We start from the raw sequence: 22,829 nt of genomic DNA on the forward strand, positions 1-22,829 counted from the left end.
GGTTTGTGTACCTTATATTGTATATATTAGTGGAAAAGCCAAAAATAAAAAGTGAAGAAGTTGGCTTGAAAAATGCATCAAAGATCACGTGGCCTAAACGTAGTTTGTGTATGCATTTACGCTAATTAAGAAATGTAAGCTCAAGTGCTGAACACGTTAATTTCATTCACTATAAACTACTTTCTGTATATATAACTTTCTCCTTAAGACACCATATGTAAAAGCCATTTTTGATGCAGCACAAAACGGTTATCTCTGCATTTTTCGCATGCATAGTCACCTACTTCATTCTATTATTAAAAATCGCAATTATTAAGGGTTTGCTTCACAAAATCATATTTTATTAGGTCTAGAGGCTTATAAAAATGTAAGGGTTAGAAGGCATTCATATTCATTTTGATATTGGATTTCCAATAGAGATTACTACTATATGATAAAAAATAAAATAAAAGATTCAGGCCAATTAAAAAAGTATCTTGCTTTATGGATGGGAGTGACGTTAAATAGCAAATATATTAATGTTAAATATATAACGTGTAATAATTAAGGCACAAAGAAATAATGACGAGAAAGAACATGGGATGGAAGTGTTATACGTACATTACAAGACACAATGTTCAAAGATACTAAACAAACCCTTTTCTTCTTCAGCAAAATAAGTTAAAGACTTCAACTCACACCACACAAAAATGAATTGCTGATTTTCTGAAAATGGGTGATACCAGAATCAATTAGTAAGAGCTCATAAATATCACACACACATGTATTTATGTTATATATATATATATATATATATATATATTATATTAGGTTTAGGTGTATTTGATTGACCTTTTGAAAGAAGATACGTAAATGAAATTAGCAGCAACCTTTGTTAATGGGTGATAGCCGAACTTAGGTGGGTTTGACGCAAAATATGGCTTATAGAACAGAGAATTCAAATGTACCTTGTTTGCTTATGCTAGAAATAAAGGTATTGAAATAATGGGAACACACCATTTTTTCTATCTAATTCTTCATTCTTCATTTTAATTTTTTCCTCTTTTTCTGGTGAGTATCAATTGGAGTTGACATATGGAGAGAGAAGAAAAATTAACATTAACATCAACATGTGGGAAAAAAATAATTAGGTATATATGGAAGGTTGACTGTTAATTACAATATTGATGAGTAAATTCAAGTTGATATTTGTGCAACTACTACTTTTGTCTGGCACATAACTAAAATTGAAGTTACTCCATTGTCAACTGCAGGTGAATTCTTGATTAATATAACATTAGTTATTAGTCAATTAGGTTCATATTAGTACTATCTATGTTTGAAGGGTAAATTAGTAGCTTCAATGCTTTACATAACAACATCTATGTATCACTCAAAACTGAAAAATGTGTGTCAACAAATTTAGGCATATAATCTCATATTATTAAAAAAAAGACGTGTCAATACCATGATCCTTATAATCTCAATTACATGACAGTTCAATGAGGATGGTATATTTTGATCGTTAAAACTACGTTATCTATAGATCAATTTATATAATAGATTTACTCGATTATAGAATAGGTTACATGAAGGTAAAATAATTATTCAATAATTTTTGTTCAATTAAAATTTGAGCATGGTGGCTAGCTTTACACGTGCAACGCGCACGTCAGGGTTTTTAAAAGTGTTAAAGAATGTCAACGTCGGTATACATATATAGATAAAATCTCCTGATAAGTGATAATGAATGGAATTACTACGCATGAGTAATAGTTGAAATTTTGTTAGGACTTGGGACATAGTGGATATTACTGGAATATGAATATAATTCAGTCTTCACAACGGACATCATATACCCCTTCCTTCCTACTTGCAATATTTTACACACCAGGTGTGGCTGCTTAAATCTATATTTTTCTTAGGTATTCCAATTGTAAGAATAAGTCGTGAATGAACCTATAGACTTAATATCTTATGCTTTGTTTGGGAGTTAGGAGGGAAATGAAAGGAGAGGAATGAGAGGGTAAAGAGGGGGAGGAAAGGAAGGAGAATAGATGGCAAATCCAACTAAACCTCTCCATTGTTTGGGAGTGTGAAATTTAGATAGGAGGGGATGAAGTTAATGTAATACAAAAATACTATTTTACCCCCTCCCCTTTAAAAAAATCAATAGTATGTTATGTATTATATGTTATAGAATAATTAGTAAGGGTAGTTAGGTAATTTGGCTTATTTTCCTCCCAAAACACCTCAGTTTGGGAGAACTAGGTATTTTGGCATTTGGAGGGTTTGAGGGGGTTTGAAAAATCATTCAAAACCCTTCCCTCTCCTCCACTAAACTCCCAAACAAGAGAATCTCTCTCCTAAACCCTCCCATTCCTTCCCTTCCCCTCCAAAATGGTACTCCCAAACACACCCTTAAGGTTTTGTATAAGTTGTGATATTAAATCCATTTATATGTTTTTTACTTAGCCCATGAAAACATGAAAAAACATTTTAGTCTATAGATGAAAATCTTTCAACTAGTTGTATCAAAACTGATATTTTGACAACTCAATTGAGTACTAAAAAGATAAATGGTTGGTAGAGCCATGTGGGGTCTTTGTTTCGAAAGTTTTTCTAACGATAGGTCAATGCGGCATGTTTCGTTGATGACAAGACAAGTTAACGTTGATATATATAAATAAAGAGTTGAGTTGAGTGTACCAGATACTCGAATGGGGGTAACTCACACTTAAGAAGAAGATGATGAATATTCCAAGTATGAAGAAGTGCAACAAGTAACGAATGACTTAAATAACATATTGGCTGTACTTATGGATGTAACGTCTTAAAGTTTTGGGTTAAGATGTGATATCAAACTCACTTATATGTTTTTTTCACTTAGGACATAGATGAATATATGTTTCCTTCACTTAGACATAGATAAATATATGTTTCCTTCACTTAGGACATAGATGAATATATTCGTAAATTTTTGATGAATTTATATCAATTTAGCCTATATTCATGCACAATAGATTATGCAAGTTCCACATTAGATGATTTTTTCCCCTTAAAATTTACATTAGTGAATTTTCTTGAGCCTAGGGAAGATTTGATCTCATCTTAATTAACTCAATTTCATGTTATAATATATTTTGAAACAGCTGTGCACTGTTAACATATTATTAATCATGTTCATGTGTATTATTTTTGTTATATAGTCAATGCATATTAACATATGAGGAAGAATGAATGATGATGTAAATGATGGTGCACAAATTGTTTTCGTCATTCGGAAAACAATGGACTTGAGCCTAAACAAAATCTTGATGACTTCAACAAAGCATGTCACTAGCTACCTTCACGGACTCCACACAAGACTATGTATCTCTCTCTTTAATTTGTGAGATATATTAAAGAATTTCGTGGTGTAATATAATGACTTCTTCTTGTTTTAAATGGCTATGTTATGATCCCTTTTTATATACAAAAAAATAAGAAAACTAAAGGAATTCATTTCTCATATGTTGTTATCTGCAGGGGTTTGAGACCCAAAGGACACACCTGCTTGAAATCCGAACAAGTTGTTCATGAATTCTTTAACAAGTGTTGGGTAAACCATCTCTTCATTTTCTTAATTAACAAATTGATTGAAGCTACTTGGTCCATTAAAGACATGCCTATAAATGATAGCTTAGTGACTTACACGACTTACATTTTCATTTTAATACCAAACACAAGTAAATATGTAATCATATATATATGCAACTTGGTTTTGCATTTACCTGACAAGTTCTTTATTAGTTGATGTTTATATGCAACTTGGTTTTTCCCCATCAACTAAAAATAAATTTCTTTATACTAGTTAGTAATGTTTATACTAACATATAAGTGCTTCAACCCTTGAAAATAGTAAATATATACCTAAGGAGTTTGACTGCTTTAAATTCAACTTTAATGCAAATGGAGGGTCAAAAAGACCTAAAAGAAATCATAAATCATATAATAATCCTCTAAGCTCTATTAAATTCAAATGTGTTTGACAAACAAATTAAGTCTTGGAAAAAACCAGAGTTAGGCCTCACAGGTAGATTATATTGCAGTCAGTTCTGTAGTTTACAGTTACACTAACAAGAAAATGCAAAAGCACATAAGAAATTATGGTCATCATGTTAAGATGTCACAATTTGAGGAATAATATTCAAGTTGCCCATTTTCCCAGCTTAGCTTAGAGGCAACTTTTTCATGTTGTGGGAAATATTCCTACAAGGGTTTAAGCAAAATCTCATAAAATTGCACTTATTGAATGGAATGGCAATTAGGTACAAATACAATAAAGTATTAAATGAAAAAGTACCTCCATATTTCTGACAAGTTCTTTTGTTGATGGGGCAGATACAATGATATGGCGTGCCTTGGGGCTAATGAACCCTTCTTCCACAGCTTTGTCAATGAAAGACAACAATGAATTGTAGTATCCATCTACATTCACCAACCCCACCTTCCATAACCAAAAAATTGCCTTATAAATCGTTTTACAGCAATACAAATAATTAAATATCTTTGTAGTGCTGCAAATATAAATAATTTTAATTAGCCTAATTTTTTCTTAGTTTTTACCCTACGTTAGTTAATCATTTTGATTTTAATCCATGTCAATGTCAACTCTATAATTTTGTTTACATGCAATTGTTAGGCACATGATCACTATTCAATGAAGAATAAAACCAAAATTTTGTGACATAAAAACCAAGAGGCAAATAAATAAATGACATGATCTAGAACCAAATTCTGATAAATTGTGAAATAAAAGCATATCTAATTCTCATAAAAGAATATAAACAACTCGGAGCCTAATTAAAGTTTAGGTGTTTCTAAATATTTGAAGCATGAGAAGGGACTTTACTGGTTTATCATGGATGCCAAGCTGAGCCCAAGTTATTACCTCTAGCAGCTCCTCAAGAGTCCCATACCCACCTACATGTACACAAAGAAGGAATAACACAGCATAAATTACCACAAATTCAGTTCATCTTCAAATAAAAAAGTAAAACAAGTTTAGTTTACTATAACCTTTCAAGCTTAATAACATATTTACATACACATAAAATCTGAATATTGGTAATATAAACATAAAATCTTTACATTCGTAATATAAACATTATAGGTCTTATAATTGCTAGAGAATTTTATCTTTTATAACAAATGCCTCGATGAATCGGGGTAAACCTACATCCACTATATTTAGTTAAGGGAGTTTTGTAATTTTATTTTGTTTGCATTTTACCCATTTCTATTTATTTTCTTCTGTAGTTTATTCTCTACTCAATTCTTAATTTCCGTTTAAGAAAGATTTGGTTTTTGTTTCACTTTCGCATACATTTTTAATTATGAAAGCAGCGTTATGGGCCTTAGTTCTCTTGGGCCTTTAGTTTTATTGGGCCAATAATTAATCTTCCGAAAATAGTGACAAAGAAAGGGGAGGGGGGACTGGTAAACATTTTTTATGAAGGCCACAACTTCACAGAAAAATAATTTTGTTCTATGCACGTTAAATAATTTCAAAATTTAATTGACCCCAAAATCAATTTTTTTTTGTGTATATAAAAGTGGGATAATCCAAAAAAACTGCTGTCAAACACATTACTTTTGCATAAATTTTTTACGTGTCACAAGTAGGTACTGCTTATTTAAGAAGAATATACATTCATGAGATTAAGCTTCTGCATAAACTGTGATCCACTTCTGTCACTTATTATTTTATTTACTTATGAAAGGATGAAACAAAACAAAACAAAACATAATATCAATATAAAAAAGAGAACATAATATCATATTTTATTTTATGGATGCACCAAATTCTTAGAATTCATAATTGTTGTTTTTAACCTCTGAATTTATCACCATTTGCATAAAGTAGTTTTTATTTAAAAAATGTTGTATTCTTCTAAATTTAATATGACTAAATAGTGTTTGTTATATGTATTTTTTGCAAGAAATATTGGTGGAAGCATATTGTTGTATTGACCTGGTAAGGCAATAAAGGCATCAGAATGCTTAGCCATCTCTGCTTTCCTTTCATGCATGTCTGCTACTGCTTTCACTTCCCCTACTGTCTTTCCTGTAATCTAAATAAACACAAGGAATCACCCCAGATTGCCACGTGTAATTTGCATGAATCACAAATAAACACAAATATATATTCAGATAACAAAAGTAAGGTTCAAATTCATTAAACAAGTATACCACAACATTGGAATAAGTTTGGAATAAAAGCATATTGTAGTAAGAAGCTTTAGATAGTTTTTTTATGTCTCTCATTCTTCACAAATTTTGTAAGATTTTGACTAAACATAGATATAATTATTTGTGAATTTAAATTATGAGGCTATTAATATGGACCATATATATAATTATTTCTCCTAGTTCTTTGTGTGTCTCTTAGCAGTTATTTTGCCATAATGATTTTCATGAAATGCCTCCAAAAACATGTGAACGTTACCTCACTTGGCATGAGTGTCTTGGGAATAACTCTGCAGACAATATCATGACAAAATTAATTGATATTAACAACATATTCAACATAAATGAAACCAATAGAAATCACAAGAATGAGTATGTTTCCTTACCCAATTACATGGCGACCACCATCATAAACAACCTGAGAAACCAACCCCATCAAACCAATGCTTCCTCCTCCATATACCAGATCAATATTTCTTGACACCTTTTTAAGATATCAAAGTGGTGAGTTATGGTTATAATAATTGTAATCCTTAAGGCTCTTCAACCAAAATATCCATTTATGTGAAACTGTGTAAGGTTGATGTTTGTATAGACCATAATATACAATATCCATGACCATACAAATGTTTAACTAAGCCAAACCAAGATTAAGAAGAAAAAAATATTGACATACTTTAAAGCCATAAATAGTGTAAAACACTAAAACATGTCAAGAAATGTCGAATTTCCAAGATAGAAAATAGTATTTGAAAGAAGTAGATACACGTTTGAATTTGTTCCACTGAAAAGAGAAGCAAAACAAACAAAAATGAGAGAGAAGCATCAATATTCAATACTATTATTACCAATTCCTTTCCAAGCTCAATAGCAGCATCCTTATAGCTGGTCTTGTTCCCAGGGCTGCTTCCACAAAACACACAAATTCTCTTGAACCTTGATTCTTTCATCTCACTTTTTGTTATTTCCATCTCTCTCTCTTTTTTCACTGCTCTAACACGTTTTGTGAAGTTGGAATAATAGTAGTGTTCATATATGAGAGTGTTATATATATATATATATATATATATACACAGAAGAGTACATTCTATACTATTGTGGAACCATAATTGACCATGACGATGATGTCTGACTCACTAGTCCCCAACTTGGACGTAGGGTGAGTTTACTTGACTCATAAATGTGTGTGTTTGTGTCTACTTACTTTACTATGGTCCCATGTGGTTGCAAGAAAATACATAATCCGTGGTCCTATGCCATCATCATTATGTGTTTTTGTTTTGCCAAATTGAGTGTTGGTATGGGAACACAAAACTAGATGCTGTAGGTAACTTAACTCTTTCTACTCATCTTCTTTAATGCACTTTCAAATGCTTTTGTTTCATCTGCGTCTCAATCTTTCAAACATTATTTAATATTATCTTTATATATTATTGTTTGGAAGTTAATTATAAAAGCCTTCTAAGTTTTTATATGATGATAAATTATTAGATGTTCTGGAGAAATACATATGCAATAAAACAATTGTCTATTCTTCTATATGTCATTCACACTTATTTATATGAATTAAATATGAATTAAAAATACTTATTTAAATATTACTAATTTATTTTCTTTAACTAATGAGAGCAAATAATATAAAGAACAATTTTGTTTGGTAAAATTGCTAAAGATATAGTCGAAGGCCGATAAACTAGTGTAAGATTACATGTTTGGTAGAACTAGCCATAAACTTGCTGAAAAATTAAATGATGTAGAAAAACTTACAAGTTATGAAATTATAAGGGGATTCTCAAATCAATACATATATAATCTAAGGCTTTCTGATAATCTCCTCCAACCACCTAAAATCTTAAGCTTATTTTTTTTTGTCAAGTATGTCTATTGGTAAACTTATAGTCTTCATTTTCAAACATACTCAATACAATAAATATATTCCATAATTGGTATTCCATTTGCATCACCATACATCCACTTTATACTTATATGTATTTCACCCATTTTATATTTTCTTTTAACTCATTATTCATTAATACGAAAGAAACTGTGTGATCATTTAAAAAATGGATGATTTGAATCATTCAAACCGCACCATATACCCAAAAAAAAAGATTTTTGCATTACAAAATATTGAATTTTGATGCCAATAGATTAATTAAAGAATGATTTAGTTTAAATTTCGTCAACCCATGCATCCGTGCAATAATAGATGCTCATAGAGAGAACAAAAATAGTGAATGAGTAGTTCACCAAATTTGGTTTGGCCTATTGAGAGGATAGAAAGAATTGAAGCATGTGCTATCCTCTTCCAACCATTCTTTGTGGAGAAAAATTATGGGTTGTGGTCACTAGTCCTATTGAATAGGACCATTTTCCAAGGCCAATAAGAACTTGACGCCTATAGTACCTCCATCACCAAATTGGCTTATTGGTTTCACAAAATTAGAAACTGTCACAAATTCAGAGTATGGCAATATCCTTTCTGCCTCTCTTATTTCATTTTATTCTAACCAGTCAAACATTTTGATCATTTTATCAATTAGTAACGAGTGCTAAAAGTGTTTTGTTTTACTATCTAGTGTACCCCTTCATATTTTTTGAATAAAAAACTAATCACTTTTGGGTATAGCTAGATGAAAGTGTTTCAAAAACATAATTTAATCTCTTCTATATGAGGATATAAATAATGAGTTTCAGTAAAAATACAACACTCTTTAAAAATTCATTAACATGTTTTTTTTTTCCAATTTTAAATAGTGAAAGATATGTAGTTGATGAAGTGTATTTAGTAAATGAAAATAGGTTGTTATTTAATGTGCTAAGCTCGATAAATGTACTTTTCTTCAAACCAGATAACTCCAACAACCTTCCTTAAATGTTTGATATACTTAGGGAGTTTGCCGAACAATTTATTACCCTGTGTTGATATTAAATAAAATTTTGCATATTTGCTATAAAAATAAATGTCTAGGAGTTTATTTTAAATACCATGGAGGTGGTATAAAGTTGCCTCCATTAAAATAAGATAAGTGAAGAAAGGAAAAACTAAGTACTTGAGATTTTTTTTAAGAGGAAAACAAATCGACCGCATAAATACTTACATAAAAGATTGAAAATACGTCAAAAACTTAAAAGCACCCCTCAACTTTAGTTTGGATGCAAATTAACCCACTACCATAATAAAGTTGAGCCTTCAAGTGCAGTTTTGTGTTTTGATTCCACAACATAGTTTCATTGCTTGCAGCAATGATGTAATGGCATAGGTTGAATCTACCGAGAAGGGTTTTATTCATCATCATTCCCTGCAAGAAATTTTGCTATGGGTTCTTATTCAACCACTAATTTTGGAGGTCAATCTGAGGGTATAGTTTTATCATTAAAAATGATAGTTTTGGGAAAGTGGGTTTCAAGGGGAATTGTGTTTTGCTGTAAGTGTCAATGATGATGTTTAATATAGGGAAGGAGATATTTCCAGTGATAATCAAAGTCTTGAGTTTATTGAAATAACAATCAGGATTCAGGGATAGAGAAAATATTACAAGAGTTGAAATTGAGGAAAATGAATTTAGACATTACATTCAGTTTTTGTGTGTGGAATATTAGGGAGGAAGATGATAATCAAAATACAAGAGACGCCTAAATAAATGCAACTCCAAAAATCAAACTAAAAATAAACTGCGTAAAAATTACTTATTAAAAAAAGAAATATAAAATCATTGCCCTCTAAAAATTAAAATTAAGAACATACTTCTAGAGATTGTAAAATATATAATGTAATTTGCAAATACTAACATTACTTATTGGCTATTGCCTAAGACTAAAACAAATAGTATATAAATTTCCTCCTTGAGTATCATATGTAAAGGGGGAGGCTTTTATATATAGTTCATCAACTGATCAAAGGATAATGTTGCAACACATTGAAAACCTAATATCAAATCAAATCGGGATATTTATTTACTTTTAAAATATAATCCAAACAATACTACTTCGATGAAATATTACATAATTTCGGTCTAATTCAAAATGTATCTTTGAAATATTAGATAATTTGGGTATTAGATATGTATCGATACGGAAAAGTTACTTGCACAGTCCACCTTGACCGAAAAATTACAGTCTTGGTGCACCTTTTAGAAATATTACAGGAATGGTGTAAAATTTATATAAATCGGCAACCTAGTTGTCAATTCTCTGATATTTATTGTTCTACTCCCCCCAAAATCGGCAAGGGGGAGTTTTTGTATCTTATATTTTTTTCCTCTCCCCCCTAAATCGGCAATGGGGGGAGTTTTGCATTTATTTATTTTCATTCCTCCCCTAAATCGGCAATCGGGGGTTTGTATATATATATATATTTTCATTCTCCCCTAAATCGACAATGAGAGGAGATGTTTATGTTATTTTTTTATCTCTCCCCCTAAATTGGCATTGGGGGAGAGTTTTATGTATAATTAAAATATTTTAAAACCGTAACCCTAACAACACACAAACCATCAATATTTGTTCAAACAGTAGTATTTAAGAAAACAACATATTACACTTATAAAATTTGAATTCGTTTTCTCCTTCTTAACGGTTGAACTCTTAATTGGTGTTCACTCCGCTGCGAGATTCTCCCTCTACCATGTGTCTCCAATTGTGGCTCCTCCTCATCTGAATCATCTTCATCGACATCCTCAACTACAACTTCAGTATGTTGTATACCAAAAATGTTTGTAGACGACATAGTAGGACAATAATATTGTTGAGAATCATATGCAGAGAATGTGTACTTGAAGTAGTAGTAAACATTGTTGGTAGTGAGATTTGAGAATCTGATGACAAACAATTGTATGAATAATTATAATTTGAGAACTCATACGATTGTTGTTGAGGAGTAACTGATGAAGTATGTCATTGAGAATGACTATCCAGTGGAGTTCGATGCGGAAAGTCAGTTTCTGGTATATCATAATGATGAGTAGGAGGAGCTTCATCAATGTGGGTAGATTATACATTGGGGGTATACTTCAGCCAATGCTCCAATTATTTCACGTCTAGATGAGAAGACGTCACATAAAGATTGTGTGAGATTTATAAGTGAAGCTGGAGGACGACTCTGATCACAAATTCTTTTTGCAAATTTGTACTGAAAAATTTAGAGATAACTAGAAGTAAATAATATAATTAAAGACAAAGTTTAATTTATAATTTTTTTTACAATTCCATCGGAGTGTATTCCATCTCTAGATATGTGTCTTCAAATCCTTTTTAAATATCACTGCATATACTCAGAATAATGGTTCAAAGATAGTGTATTTGCTGGTAAACCATCGACGACATAGTTATCCCAATTATTACATATTTGAATCCAGCGATGATGCTTATGTGGCCAGGTACAATCAATTTTGCCACTAAGTCAACTTTATGAAGTTTTTCACAATTCACTAAATCTTGTGGAATTGGTTGACCAAAACCAAATTGCCTCATAACCCGATCAGTAGGGTGTCATTCCACAATTACGAAACAGATTAGTGGCACACGTGATCAACTTCTCTATGAGAGAGTTTGACAGGAAAGACAGTTGTGAATAGGACATTCACCGAAACTAGTAACAATTTTACTAAAAAAGTTAATATAATAAATATTCAAACATAATAATATACATTTGTACATAAAATATAAATATTCAACACGTATACAGTCAAACATTGCATGTATGATATTAATAATATGCTCAGGAATGTTGGTGGTGATTAAATGTTGTGACCACCTATTTTTAATCTTTGTTAGTTACTAAAAAAATTTCAAGCACTTTTATTAATTAAAATTTTACATATAATGATAAAATTAATATATACCTTTTCACCAATGGAAAATAAGGTGTTGTTGGGTCGCGCAGTCTTGGTGCAAGATTTTCAATGCGATCATATGCCTATGATTGAAGGAGTAGTAGACATCCTTCAATCTCTGTTTTATCACTAATTATTGCTGCACGACATAGTCCTCGATAAAGACAAGCCAATACAGTTGAGCCCCAACTATATTGGAATGTCTCTGTTAAGTCCTCAAGCAAGTGCAGATACATAAGGTGGACTCGGTTACCTGGTGTATTTGGCATAAGAAATCCCCCAATCATTCTCAGAATAAATGCTCTTGCGTGATGTTCAATAATAACTTCATTAGCATTATCAGGAAGATCATGAAATGTCCTCTCAAGTCAAGTGAGTTTCACCCTCTGCGCCATTAATTCGTTACCAATTGGAACAACACCCAACAATCGGATGCCAAGTGCTTCCCAATTCGTACTTATTACTACGGTAACAACTTCTCATTCTATCGGAATGTCAAGTTGGTAAACCACAACCTGAAGATTGACGGTGGCCTCTCCACATGGAAAGTGGAAAGTATGTGTTTCCAGCCTCCATCTCTCGATCAATGCTAATAGTAGATGGTTGTTGATTTCTACTGCTCCAAGTGTCAACAAGTTACCAGAAGCAGTGTTGCGGATAACTTGCAACACTCACTCAGAATGTACCAATTGCCAGAAACAAGATTTGGGCCGAAAAGTACATTCAATGTCATTCCATACATTATTTGATATATGATCATTTTGCATTGTAAGTAGTGAAGTGTCAATTGGCCCTGGATGAAGGTATTCCATTAGAAAGTGTGAAGATGTGAAGAAAGTGTAAAGAAGGTGTGAACAAAGTTCAGCAACATTATGGTCGAGTTTTGTTGAATAATTTTTGCCCTAAATAAATGGACCAAACTCGGCAACAATATGGCCGAGTTTTGTTGAAAAAACAAATGTCCTAAATAAATGCAAACTAAATAAAACTCGACAACACTAAGGAGTTTTATTGAACATATATGCTAAACTCGGCAGCCACTTAGCCAAGTTTTATAGAAAATATATGCCCTAAAAAATGCATTAAACCAATTTTTGACGAGTTTCATTCAGTACAATGATAAGTTTGAATAACTTTGAATGAGTTTTAGTGTTTTCAAACAAAAATTGCATTGAAACAATCACAAATGTATGGTCATTCAATAAGAGAATCTCTACGCCACACTATGCATGTATGGTCATTCAATATTTTCCCTTTGTTTCAATTCACTTTAATCAATAAAGAATATCTGCACCATATTATGCATATATGTTCATTCAATATTTTCACTTTGTTTTTATTCACTTCTTCAATTAATGAAGAATCCATGCATCACACTGTGCATGTATGTTCATTGAATATTTTCATTTTGTTTGTATTCAATTCTTCAATCAATGAGGAATCACTGCACCACACTATGCATGGTCATTCAATATTTTCACTTTCTTTGTATTCAATTCTTCAATCAATGAAGAATCTCTGCACACTTGAAAGTCTTTGACCACACGTAAATGCATTCAATTCTTTGTTTGTATTGAAAAGTTACTTGCATGGTGCACCTTGACCGAAAAATTACTGTCTTGGTGCACCTTTTAGAAATATTATAGGAATGATGTAAAATTTATATAATCGACAACCTAGTTGTTGATTCTCTGATATTTTTTTGTTCTTCTCCCCCAAAATCGTCAGCAAGGAGGGAGTTTTTATGTTATATTTTTTTTCTTTTCCCCCCTTAAATCGGCAATAGGGGGAGTTTTGCATTTATTTATTTATTCTTTCATTCCTCCCCTCTAAATCGACAATGGGGTGTTTTGTATATATATATATATATATATATATATATATATATATATTCATTCATTCATTCATTCATTCATTCATTCATTCTTCCCCCTAAATCGGCAAATAAGGAGAGTTTTGTATACATTTTTTATTATGCATTAACTTGAATGCATTATTTGTGGTCAAAGAGTTCAATGGTCAAAGAGTTTAATAGTCAGAGAATTGAATGCATATACGTGTGGTCAAAGACTTCAAGTGTGCAAAGATTCTTCATTGATTGAAGAATTGAATGCAAAGAAAATGAAAATATTGGATGACCATGCATAGTGTGGTGTAGAGATTCTTCAATGATTGAAGAATTGAAATACAAACAAAATAAAAATATTCAATGAACATACATACATAGTGTGGTGCAAAGATTCTTCATTAATTGAATAAATGAATACAAACAAAATGAAAATATTGAAGGAATATACATGTATAGTGTGATGCATAGATTCTTCATTGATTGAAGAAGTAAATTGAAACAAAGGGAAGATATTAAATGACCATACATGCATAGTGTGGTGCAGAGATTCTCTTATTGAATGGCTATACATTTGTGATTGTTTCAATGCAATTTTTGTTTGAAAGCATTAAAATTCATTCAAACTTATTCAAACTAGGCTATATCATTCAAAGTTATTCAAACTTATCAATATACTGAATGAAACTCGTCAAAAATTGGCTAAGCGGGTGCCGAGTTTAGCATATATTTTCAACGAAACTCGGCCTTAGTGTTGTCGAGTTTACATTTATTTAGGGCATTTGTTTTTTCAATAAAACTCGACCATATTGTTGCAGAGTTTGGTCCATTTATTTAGGACAAAAATTATTCAACAAAACTCGACCATAAAAATTCATTCAAACTTATTCAAACTAGGCTATATCATTCAAAGTTATTCAAACTTATCAATATACTGAATGAAACTCGGCCTTAGTGTTGTCGAGTTTACATTTATTTAGGGCATCTGTTTTTTCAATAAAACTCGACCGTATTGTTGTAGAGTTTGGTCCATTTATTTAGGACAAAAATTATTCAACAAAACTCGACCATAATGTTGCCGAGTTTGGTCCATTTATTTATTTCCATTTGAACATAATTAGGCTAAGTGGTTGTCGAGTTTAGGGCATATGTTTCATAACAAAACGCGGCCATGTTGTAGCAGAGTTTTGTGCTCTCTTTTTTATTCGAGGTTGGTGTGTATTACTCAACAAAAACTCGGCTAAAAAAACTTACACCTCAATATACATTTCACTCGCTCACCATCCCTATAAATATTGCCACGTACACCTTCTCACTCAGATCGACTCTTCATACTTTTTTCAAACTTTGTTCACACTTTTTTCACATCTTCACACTTTCTAATGGAATACCTTCATCCAGGGCCAATTGACACTTCACTACTTACAATGCAAAATGATCATATATCAAATAATGTATGGAATGACATTGAATGTACTTTTCGGCCCAAATCTTGTTTCTGGCAATTGGTACATTCTGAGTGAGTGTTGCAAGTTATCCGCAACACTGCTTCTGGTAACTTGTTGACACTTGGAGCAGTAGAAATCAACAACCATCTACTATTAGCATTGACCGAGAGATGGAGGCTGGAAACACATACTTTCCACTTTCCATGTGGAGAGGCCACCGTCAATCTTTAGGTTGTGGTTTACCAACTTGACATTCCGATAGAAGGAGAAGTTGTTACCGTAGTAACAAGTACGAATTGGGAAGCACTTGGCATCCGGTTGTTGGGTGTTGTTCTAGTTGGTAACGAATTAATGGGGCAGAGGGTGAAACTCACTTGGCTTGAGATGACATTTCATGATCTCTCTGAGAATGCTAATAAGTTATTATTGAACATCACGCAAGAGCATTTATTCTGAGAATGATAGGGGGATTTCTTATGCCAAATACATCAGGTAACCGAGTCCACCTTATGTATCTGCACTTGCTTGAGGACTTAACGGAGACATTCCAATACAGTTGGGGCTCAGCTATATTGACTTGTCTTTATCGAGGATTATGTCGTGCAACAATAATTAGTGTTAAAAAAGAGATTGAAGGATGTCTACTACTCCATCAATCATGGGCATATGATCGCATTGAAAATCTTGCACCAAGACTGCGCGACCCAACAACACCTTTTTTTCCATTGGTGAAAATGTATTTAATTTTATCATTATAGGTAAAAAAAATGTATTAATAAAAGTGATTAAATTTTTTTTTAGTAACTAACAAAGATTAAAAATAGGTGGTTACAACATTTAATCACCACCAACATCCATAAAGATGCTATTAATATCATACATGCAATGTTTGACTGTATGCGTGTTGATCAGATATATTTATATTTCTATATTTTATGTACAAATGTATATTATTATGTTTATATATTTATATTTGAATATTTATTATATTAACTTTTTAAGTAACATTTTTACTAGTTTCGATGGATGTCATATTCACAACTGCCTTTCCTGCCAAACATCTCGAAGAGAAGCCGATCACGTGTGCCACTAATCTATGTTGTAATTGTGGAATGACACCCTACTGATCGGGTACTGAAAATATTTTGTTTTGGTCAACCAATTCCACAAGATCCACTGATTTGTGAAAAACTTCATAAAGTTGACTCACGTGGCAAAACTGATTGTAACTAGCCACATAAGCACCGTCGCTGGATTCAAATATGGAATAATTGGGATAACTATGTCGTCGATGGTTTACCAACAAATACACTGTCTTTGAACCATTACCCTGAGTATTGGGTATATGCAGTGGTATTTCGTTGAACCACTACTATGAGTATATGCAGTTGTATTTAAAAAGGACTAGAAAATACATATCTAGAGATGGAGCACACTCTGAGTAAAAAATTTATAAATTAAATTGTCTTTAATTATATTATCTACTACTAATTTTCTCTAAATTTTTCAATACACATTTGCAAAAAGAATTTGTGATCAGAGTCGTCCTTTGGCTTCACTTATAAATCTCACACAATCTTTATGTGACGTCTTCTCATTTGGACGTGAAATGATGGGAGCATTGGCTGAACTATACCCAATACATACTCTACCCACATTGATGAAGCTCCTCTTATTCATCATTATGATATACCGAAAACTGACTCTTCGCAACGAACTTCATTGGATAGTCATTCTCAAAGACATACTTCATCAGTTACTCCTCAACAACAACAACAATTGTATGGGTTCGCAAATTATAATTGTTCATATAATTATTTATCATCAGGTTCTCAAATCTCACTACCAACAATGTTTGCTACTACTTCAAGTACATCATTCTCGACATATGATTCTCAAAAATATTATCGTCCTACTATGTCGTCTACAAACATTTTTGGTGTACAACATACTGATGATGAAGTTGTGATTGAGGATGTTGATGAAGATGATTCAAATGAGGAACCACAATTAGAGACACGTAGTAGAGGGAGAATCTCGCAGCGGAATGAACAACAATTAAGAGTTCAACTATCAAGAATGAGAAAACCACCTCCATGTGTCACTTCATCACACAGACGTCATTAAAGATTTCTGGGATTTAACCAATTCAAATTTTAAGAGTGTAATATGTTGTTTTTCTTAAATACTATTGTTTGAACAAAATATTGATGGTTTGTATGTTGTTAGGGTTACGGTTTTAAAATATTTTAATTATATATAAAATTCTCCCCCATTGCCAATTTAGGGGGAAAGAAATAATAAAAAATAACATAAACCTCCCCCTATTGCTGATTTAGGGGGAGAAATGATAAAAAAAAAAATACAAATCCCCCTTCTGATTTAGAGGAAGGAATGAAAAAAAAAAAAATAAATGCAAAACTCCCCCCATTTAGGGAGAGAGAGGAAAAAAGATATAAAAACTCCCCCCTTGTTGACGATTTTGGGAGAAGCAGAACAATAAATATCAGAGAATCGGCAACTGGGTTGCAGATTTATATAAATTTTACACCATTCCCATAATATTTCTAGAAGGTGCACCAAGACCGTAATTTTTCAGTCAAGGTGCACCATATAAGTAACTTTTCCAATTCATACATTATGATAATGGCAAATTTGATAGAGGAGGTGGTGAAAAAGAGAAAGAAAAAAGATAAGGAGCAAATATAAATTACCATATCTCTAAACTACACCACAACAACTTTCTATGAAATATCTCTTGAAATACTCTCCCCATTTTTTATTATTTGTCTATTAGTAAAAGAAAATGATTTATATTTGTTCTATTTGAAAGTCCAAACTGAATTAAAAAGGGCTGGCCCTAACATCGATAGCAAATTCAAGTTTTATTTACATAAAACTAGAACAAACTTTTTTGGATGCAGATATGTAGCATGCGTATTAGAATGATCACATGACGGCCCAATACACGAGACTCTCATCTATTGGAACACATGGAGGTAGATGACTAGATGTATGCAGCCTTATACTCAAAAACAAAAATATTGTTTCCAAGATTTTAACCCATGACCTAAGAGGATGTCATGCCTATTACTATAAGAAAATTTTTATCATCTTTGACAAGGCCATGAGCACAAACAAAATCTGCAGCACATGCAAGGCATCTCTCCCTCCCTACCCACTTCAACAACAAAAATTCTCAATGTTGAGCATAGGGAAAACATAAAGATAAAAGTCAGAACAACTTATCAGCACATCTTTTGACTTGTGTGATGACTTAGAACTCTGACACTATTCTTTTGAAGCCGAAGCAGCTTCTTTCAAACATGACCTCATAATCTTAGCAAGCTTTGCACAAGCATCCAGGCACAGCTGCATTCCCTGTATGCAGTAAAAAAAACGTCACTGTCTGTTCAATATATCATGTTAATAGAATCACCAATTTGGATCAATGGATAATGGCAACACATTGTACTTTACATCGATTTGGCACCTCTACAAATTGAAGATAAGCTTTACTCAGTTTCACTTATATTTGTTAACCTTGGTCAAATAAGATGTACATTAATAGACGCTACAAAAATCTAGCTACTGCCATTTCACACTCTAGGATACGAGTTAGAAATATTTAGATGATCTCACAATTGAAAAGACACGTGAACAAAATAGCAGTGCAAATATGCAATCCTCAGCTAAGTGCAGTAAACCTCAGAATATCTACTAAATGATGTTTCTAGAAATCAATTAAGTGGACAAGTATCCATTGGTGAATTACTTAATTTACATTTTACATCTTCAAAATAGGAATACCTCATTAATATTTGGGGTGGACCATTCCCCGGTAACTGTGAGTTGGGTGATTTTGTAGCGAGAAGGCATGCAAGTAATCATTAAGCTTCCATCTTGGTAGTTTTCCTCCTCAAAAATTGGATCAATGACAAGGTTCTTACTGAGACAGGACTGGAATCATTTGAAGAAAACACTGATATTTAATATAAAAAGGAATCTCTCAGCATCAAAATAAGCATGCCTCAGATTAAGAAATAAAGAATTATGCAGAAAATGGTTGGAATAAATACAGATTTAAGAAAAAGTTTTAGGCTACAGAAGATAAGATGCATATAAAGAAATAATTTAACAATGAGAAATGCTGCACTAAGTCAGAACTCAGACGATAAAAGAAATTAGAACTTTGGAAGATTATATTATAGTAAATCGGTTTTTTTAAAGCAAAAAATGAGAGACAAAGCTTATGCACACTGCAAAGCAAGTACACACTACAGAAGACAGCAAATGTGACCAACACCCACCACTGAAACTGAGGCAACAAGATCATACATCATTATTCCAGCATCTGCAAGGGCAAGGCTCGCACATGATATGACAACTGGGAGATCACCTGTGAAAAGTTAAAGAGTATTTTTACTGCTAGAAACTTGGCAGAAAATCAAATAGAACAGATTGTGCTTAGAGATTTCAATTAAATATGCCTCCGACTGCTCCAAATTTTAAACAGAATCATTCATCATAATTTCTTACAATTATAAAATTCAAAGGGATGTGCATATCAAGAGCTGCATCTCAAACAAAGTTACCAAGAACAAGACTACCATAAAAGACTAAGCGCTATCATAATATTTATGTTTAAGGGTGTCTGTACAAAATTGACAAGTCATATATTTAAAAAATGAGACAGTGGCACCAACCTTTATTAAAGAACAATTGTATCATGCTAAATGCTATTGTAGAAGACAATAAGCACAAGGCACCAATTCTCCTAATGAGCAATTACGGGCTGACACAAAAGTTGTCGTTAATGTCTATTACAGTCTTACCCAAAACCTACACAAGTGGTTCAACTAATAATAGAAATTATTTTTTGTCTCCCATGAGGTGTTCCTACACCAAAAAGTGTTTGACCAATCCCAAGACATGCATCTAATGGCATGGACTTGGCCACAAGGTGCTGCCAGTGGGTCTCAAATCCCTAAACTGTAGTTCACCCACATGAAGCTTAGGTTGCTAACCGACAACATGCAACAAGGTAAACAAACATCACTCAGACTACCTTTTCTATTGTTGTTTGGTAATTTCTATTCAGCATGTCTTCGTCTTAAAATTTCTAACCATCAAATACAATACCATCACGAATTAAATAAAAATCAGTACAAAATTGTAAGCTTACTGCCACTAGATTCCAGCACCAATGCAAAAACATCCACAGTTGTTTTGGGGAAAGATTCCAATATTATTGCACCCTCCAAAGCTTTATGAAGCATTGCAGTGTACTCTTTGTGGTCTGAACCCTAGCTTTGTGAGATTTCAGATATTAATTGCTACATAATATAGCAATAAGATGGCAGAAGTAGAAGAATGGAAAATATTACACATAATGTCTTATACACCTGTCCATGAACTGGAGTTGCAAATGTTGTAAAGCCGACACTACAATTCAGACGCCCTGTATCACTGTACATCATTGCTTTTTTACTCTCTCTCGGCCCAAATCTGAATAAAAGAATAACGCAAATATCCACATTAGACAAATAACATGACAGACAAAAGCTAAGGACAAACACCTGAGCAAGCTGATTTAAGTAAGACACAACATTAATGAGATAAAATAATTACTCACACGGATACAATGACCTTGGTATTCCCAAACTCTGCATAAGCAGATCCGGATGCAGCATTCACAGCACCGGTTCTAAAAACTGCAAGTCACCAAATGTTGGTTAACTTAAACATAAAACTACTGCAAACATTATACAATATTTCAAAGCAAAATAAATGCTTGTACAGTAACAGTTGAGAAATCAAAACAAGCATCTTTGACATTTTGCAAACCCAAACAGTTTAACTTCTATGGTGATTAGTCATAAATTGAGAGAGTTATTCAGAATAATTTATGCATTCCAGTCCCGTGTCAGCATTTGGGTAAATAGCTTAATCAGGTGCTTATTCAATAAGTCATTTTGGAATAAGCAAAAAGGAGCTTATTTTCATAGGCCTCTCTAATAAGCTTTACTGAAATGAGCTAAAAAAAAGCTTACAAGACGGTCATAAGAGATTTTTCTTTGGTTTTCAAACTCAAGTTGGTTTTCTTCACTAAAATAAATAAGGGGCAGAACAATAGCAAACAAATATAGCATGGGGGCGGCTAGAACATTTTGCCTAATGTGGTTACCCCCTCTGTGATTTCGTTTATTACATTGTTATTGTACTGATTTTATCTTATTTCGTTTGATCTGATTTGATTAGGTAATTAAATTAGGATGTGGTTTATAATTATGTTCATTATTAAATTATTATTCTGTATCCGTTCTATCAATAGGATTATATGACCAAGCTCTGGTACTCTTGAAGATGCTTTTAAACACACAATGCAAGGAGTACATTCTGAAATACATTCCCTCTTTTGTCTCTAATTCCCAACATTGTCATAAGTTTATTTTCAAATATTGATGTCACAAGCCCTCTTCCAAATGATTCCTTAATACATATGAGAACCTTATTTGACTGATGGCTAATCCAGGTACTAACCAAGCTTATGTTATTTAACAAAAGGAACCGAATCATACAAAGCATCACGATAACAAATATTATAGTGCATGTTTGAATTAGTTTATTATGCGCTTCTGGACAGTTTATGATAAAATAAAGTAAATTAAAAAAAAAATGGATTTTCTTACAAAATGGGTGAAAACAAAACATGGTATAAAATTACAATGAGTAAAACCTAAAAGGGAATTGAAATTGAAAAAAGTGGTAGAAATGAGTTTACATGCAGGTCTGCATTGATGAAAACTGCGGCCATCAGGTCGAACCCAATCTTCTTTGAAAAGCGGAGCTTTCTTTTTCTGAGTGGTCGGAGATGGTGAGTACGTAGCCGGAGCCGCTCCACCTTTACCGGCCATTCTCAACGGCGGCGAGTAATGACAGCTTATTTCTTCTCACTGTCACTGTTCACTTGTTTCAGTTTCTTCTTTCACTTCCTTTTTCACAAACGCTCCATTTTAATAGTGACCGTTGCTCCTGGCCCTACTGGGCCTTCTTTATTATCATTGGGCCGTCGAGAATGTACGTATTTCGATTTCGGCCCAGCCCATAAAGCCTCACATTTTTATATTTTGTGACGCTTTTAAAAATGAATTTATTTTATGTAAGTTTAATTTTTTATATATTTTGATCAAAATTAAATGTAATTCTAGCGAGATGCTTTGTTATGTAACAAGACGTTAGATCCCGATCCCAAGGTCGTAGGTTGGATTCCTGAAAATCACACTTGTTGGGAGGAACAACCACGACCCCTGAAAGAAATTAATTACTTACCAAAGGTAAAGAGATACCTTGATAATACCAATGTCCTCTTGTTTGGAAATGGAGGAAAAGACCAGAATCACCAAAAGGTGATACATAACACAAGGAGAATATAATTGCAAAATAATTATATTCTATGACCAAAATCTTTAATGTGTGTTCCATTTTTCT

At 32.5% G+C, this 22,829-nt stretch overlaps 2 protein-coding genes across 6 annotated transcripts; both read right to left on the reverse strand.

The window, feature by feature from the left end:
* On the reverse strand, window positions 3,972-7,262 carry LOC109351660 (cytokinin riboside 5'-monophosphate phosphoribohydrolase LOG1-like). The gene is made up of 7 exons (XM_019593200.1): window positions 7,059-7,262; window positions 6,597-6,694; window positions 6,470-6,500; window positions 5,996-6,095; window positions 4,874-4,944; window positions 4,325-4,468; window positions 3,972-4,230 (listed from the first exon to the last, which is right to left on the reverse strand). Exons 1-7 carry the CDS (start codon window positions 7,179-7,181, stop codon window positions 4,135-4,137), a joined length of 663 nt encoding a protein of 220 aa, XP_019448745.1. The 5' UTR covers window positions 7,182-7,262; the 3' UTR covers window positions 3,972-4,134.
* Window positions 18,353-22,465, reverse strand: LOC109351671 (exosome complex component RRP41-like). 5 transcript variants are annotated; one of them, XM_019593215.1, is made up of 8 exons: window positions 22,123-22,465; window positions 20,974-21,052; window positions 20,744-20,846; window positions 20,584-20,644; window positions 20,524-20,538; window positions 19,649-19,737; window positions 19,149-19,298; window positions 18,353-18,719 (listed from the first exon to the last, which is right to left on the reverse strand). In XM_019593215.1, exons 1-8 carry the CDS (start codon window positions 22,253-22,255, stop codon window positions 18,630-18,632), a joined length of 720 nt encoding a protein of 239 aa, XP_019448760.1. In that variant the 5' UTR covers window positions 22,256-22,465; the 3' UTR covers window positions 18,353-18,629. The 5 variants fall into 5 exon arrangements, with proteins under 5 accessions (XP_019448760.1, XP_019448759.1, XP_019448758.1 ...); XM_019593214.1 differs by adding an exon at window positions 18,981-19,071 and having other exon boundaries at window positions 18,353-18,710; window positions 20,524-20,644; window positions 22,123-22,461; XM_019593213.1 differs by having other exon boundaries at window positions 18,353-18,710; window positions 20,524-20,644; window positions 22,123-22,462.

The sequence above is a fragment of the Lupinus angustifolius genome, chromosome LG07 (genome assembly GCF_001865875.1).
Source record: "Lupinus angustifolius cultivar Tanjil chromosome LG07, LupAngTanjil_v1.0, whole genome shotgun sequence".
NCBI lineage: Eukaryota > Viridiplantae > Streptophyta > Magnoliopsida > Fabales > Fabaceae > Lupinus > Lupinus angustifolius.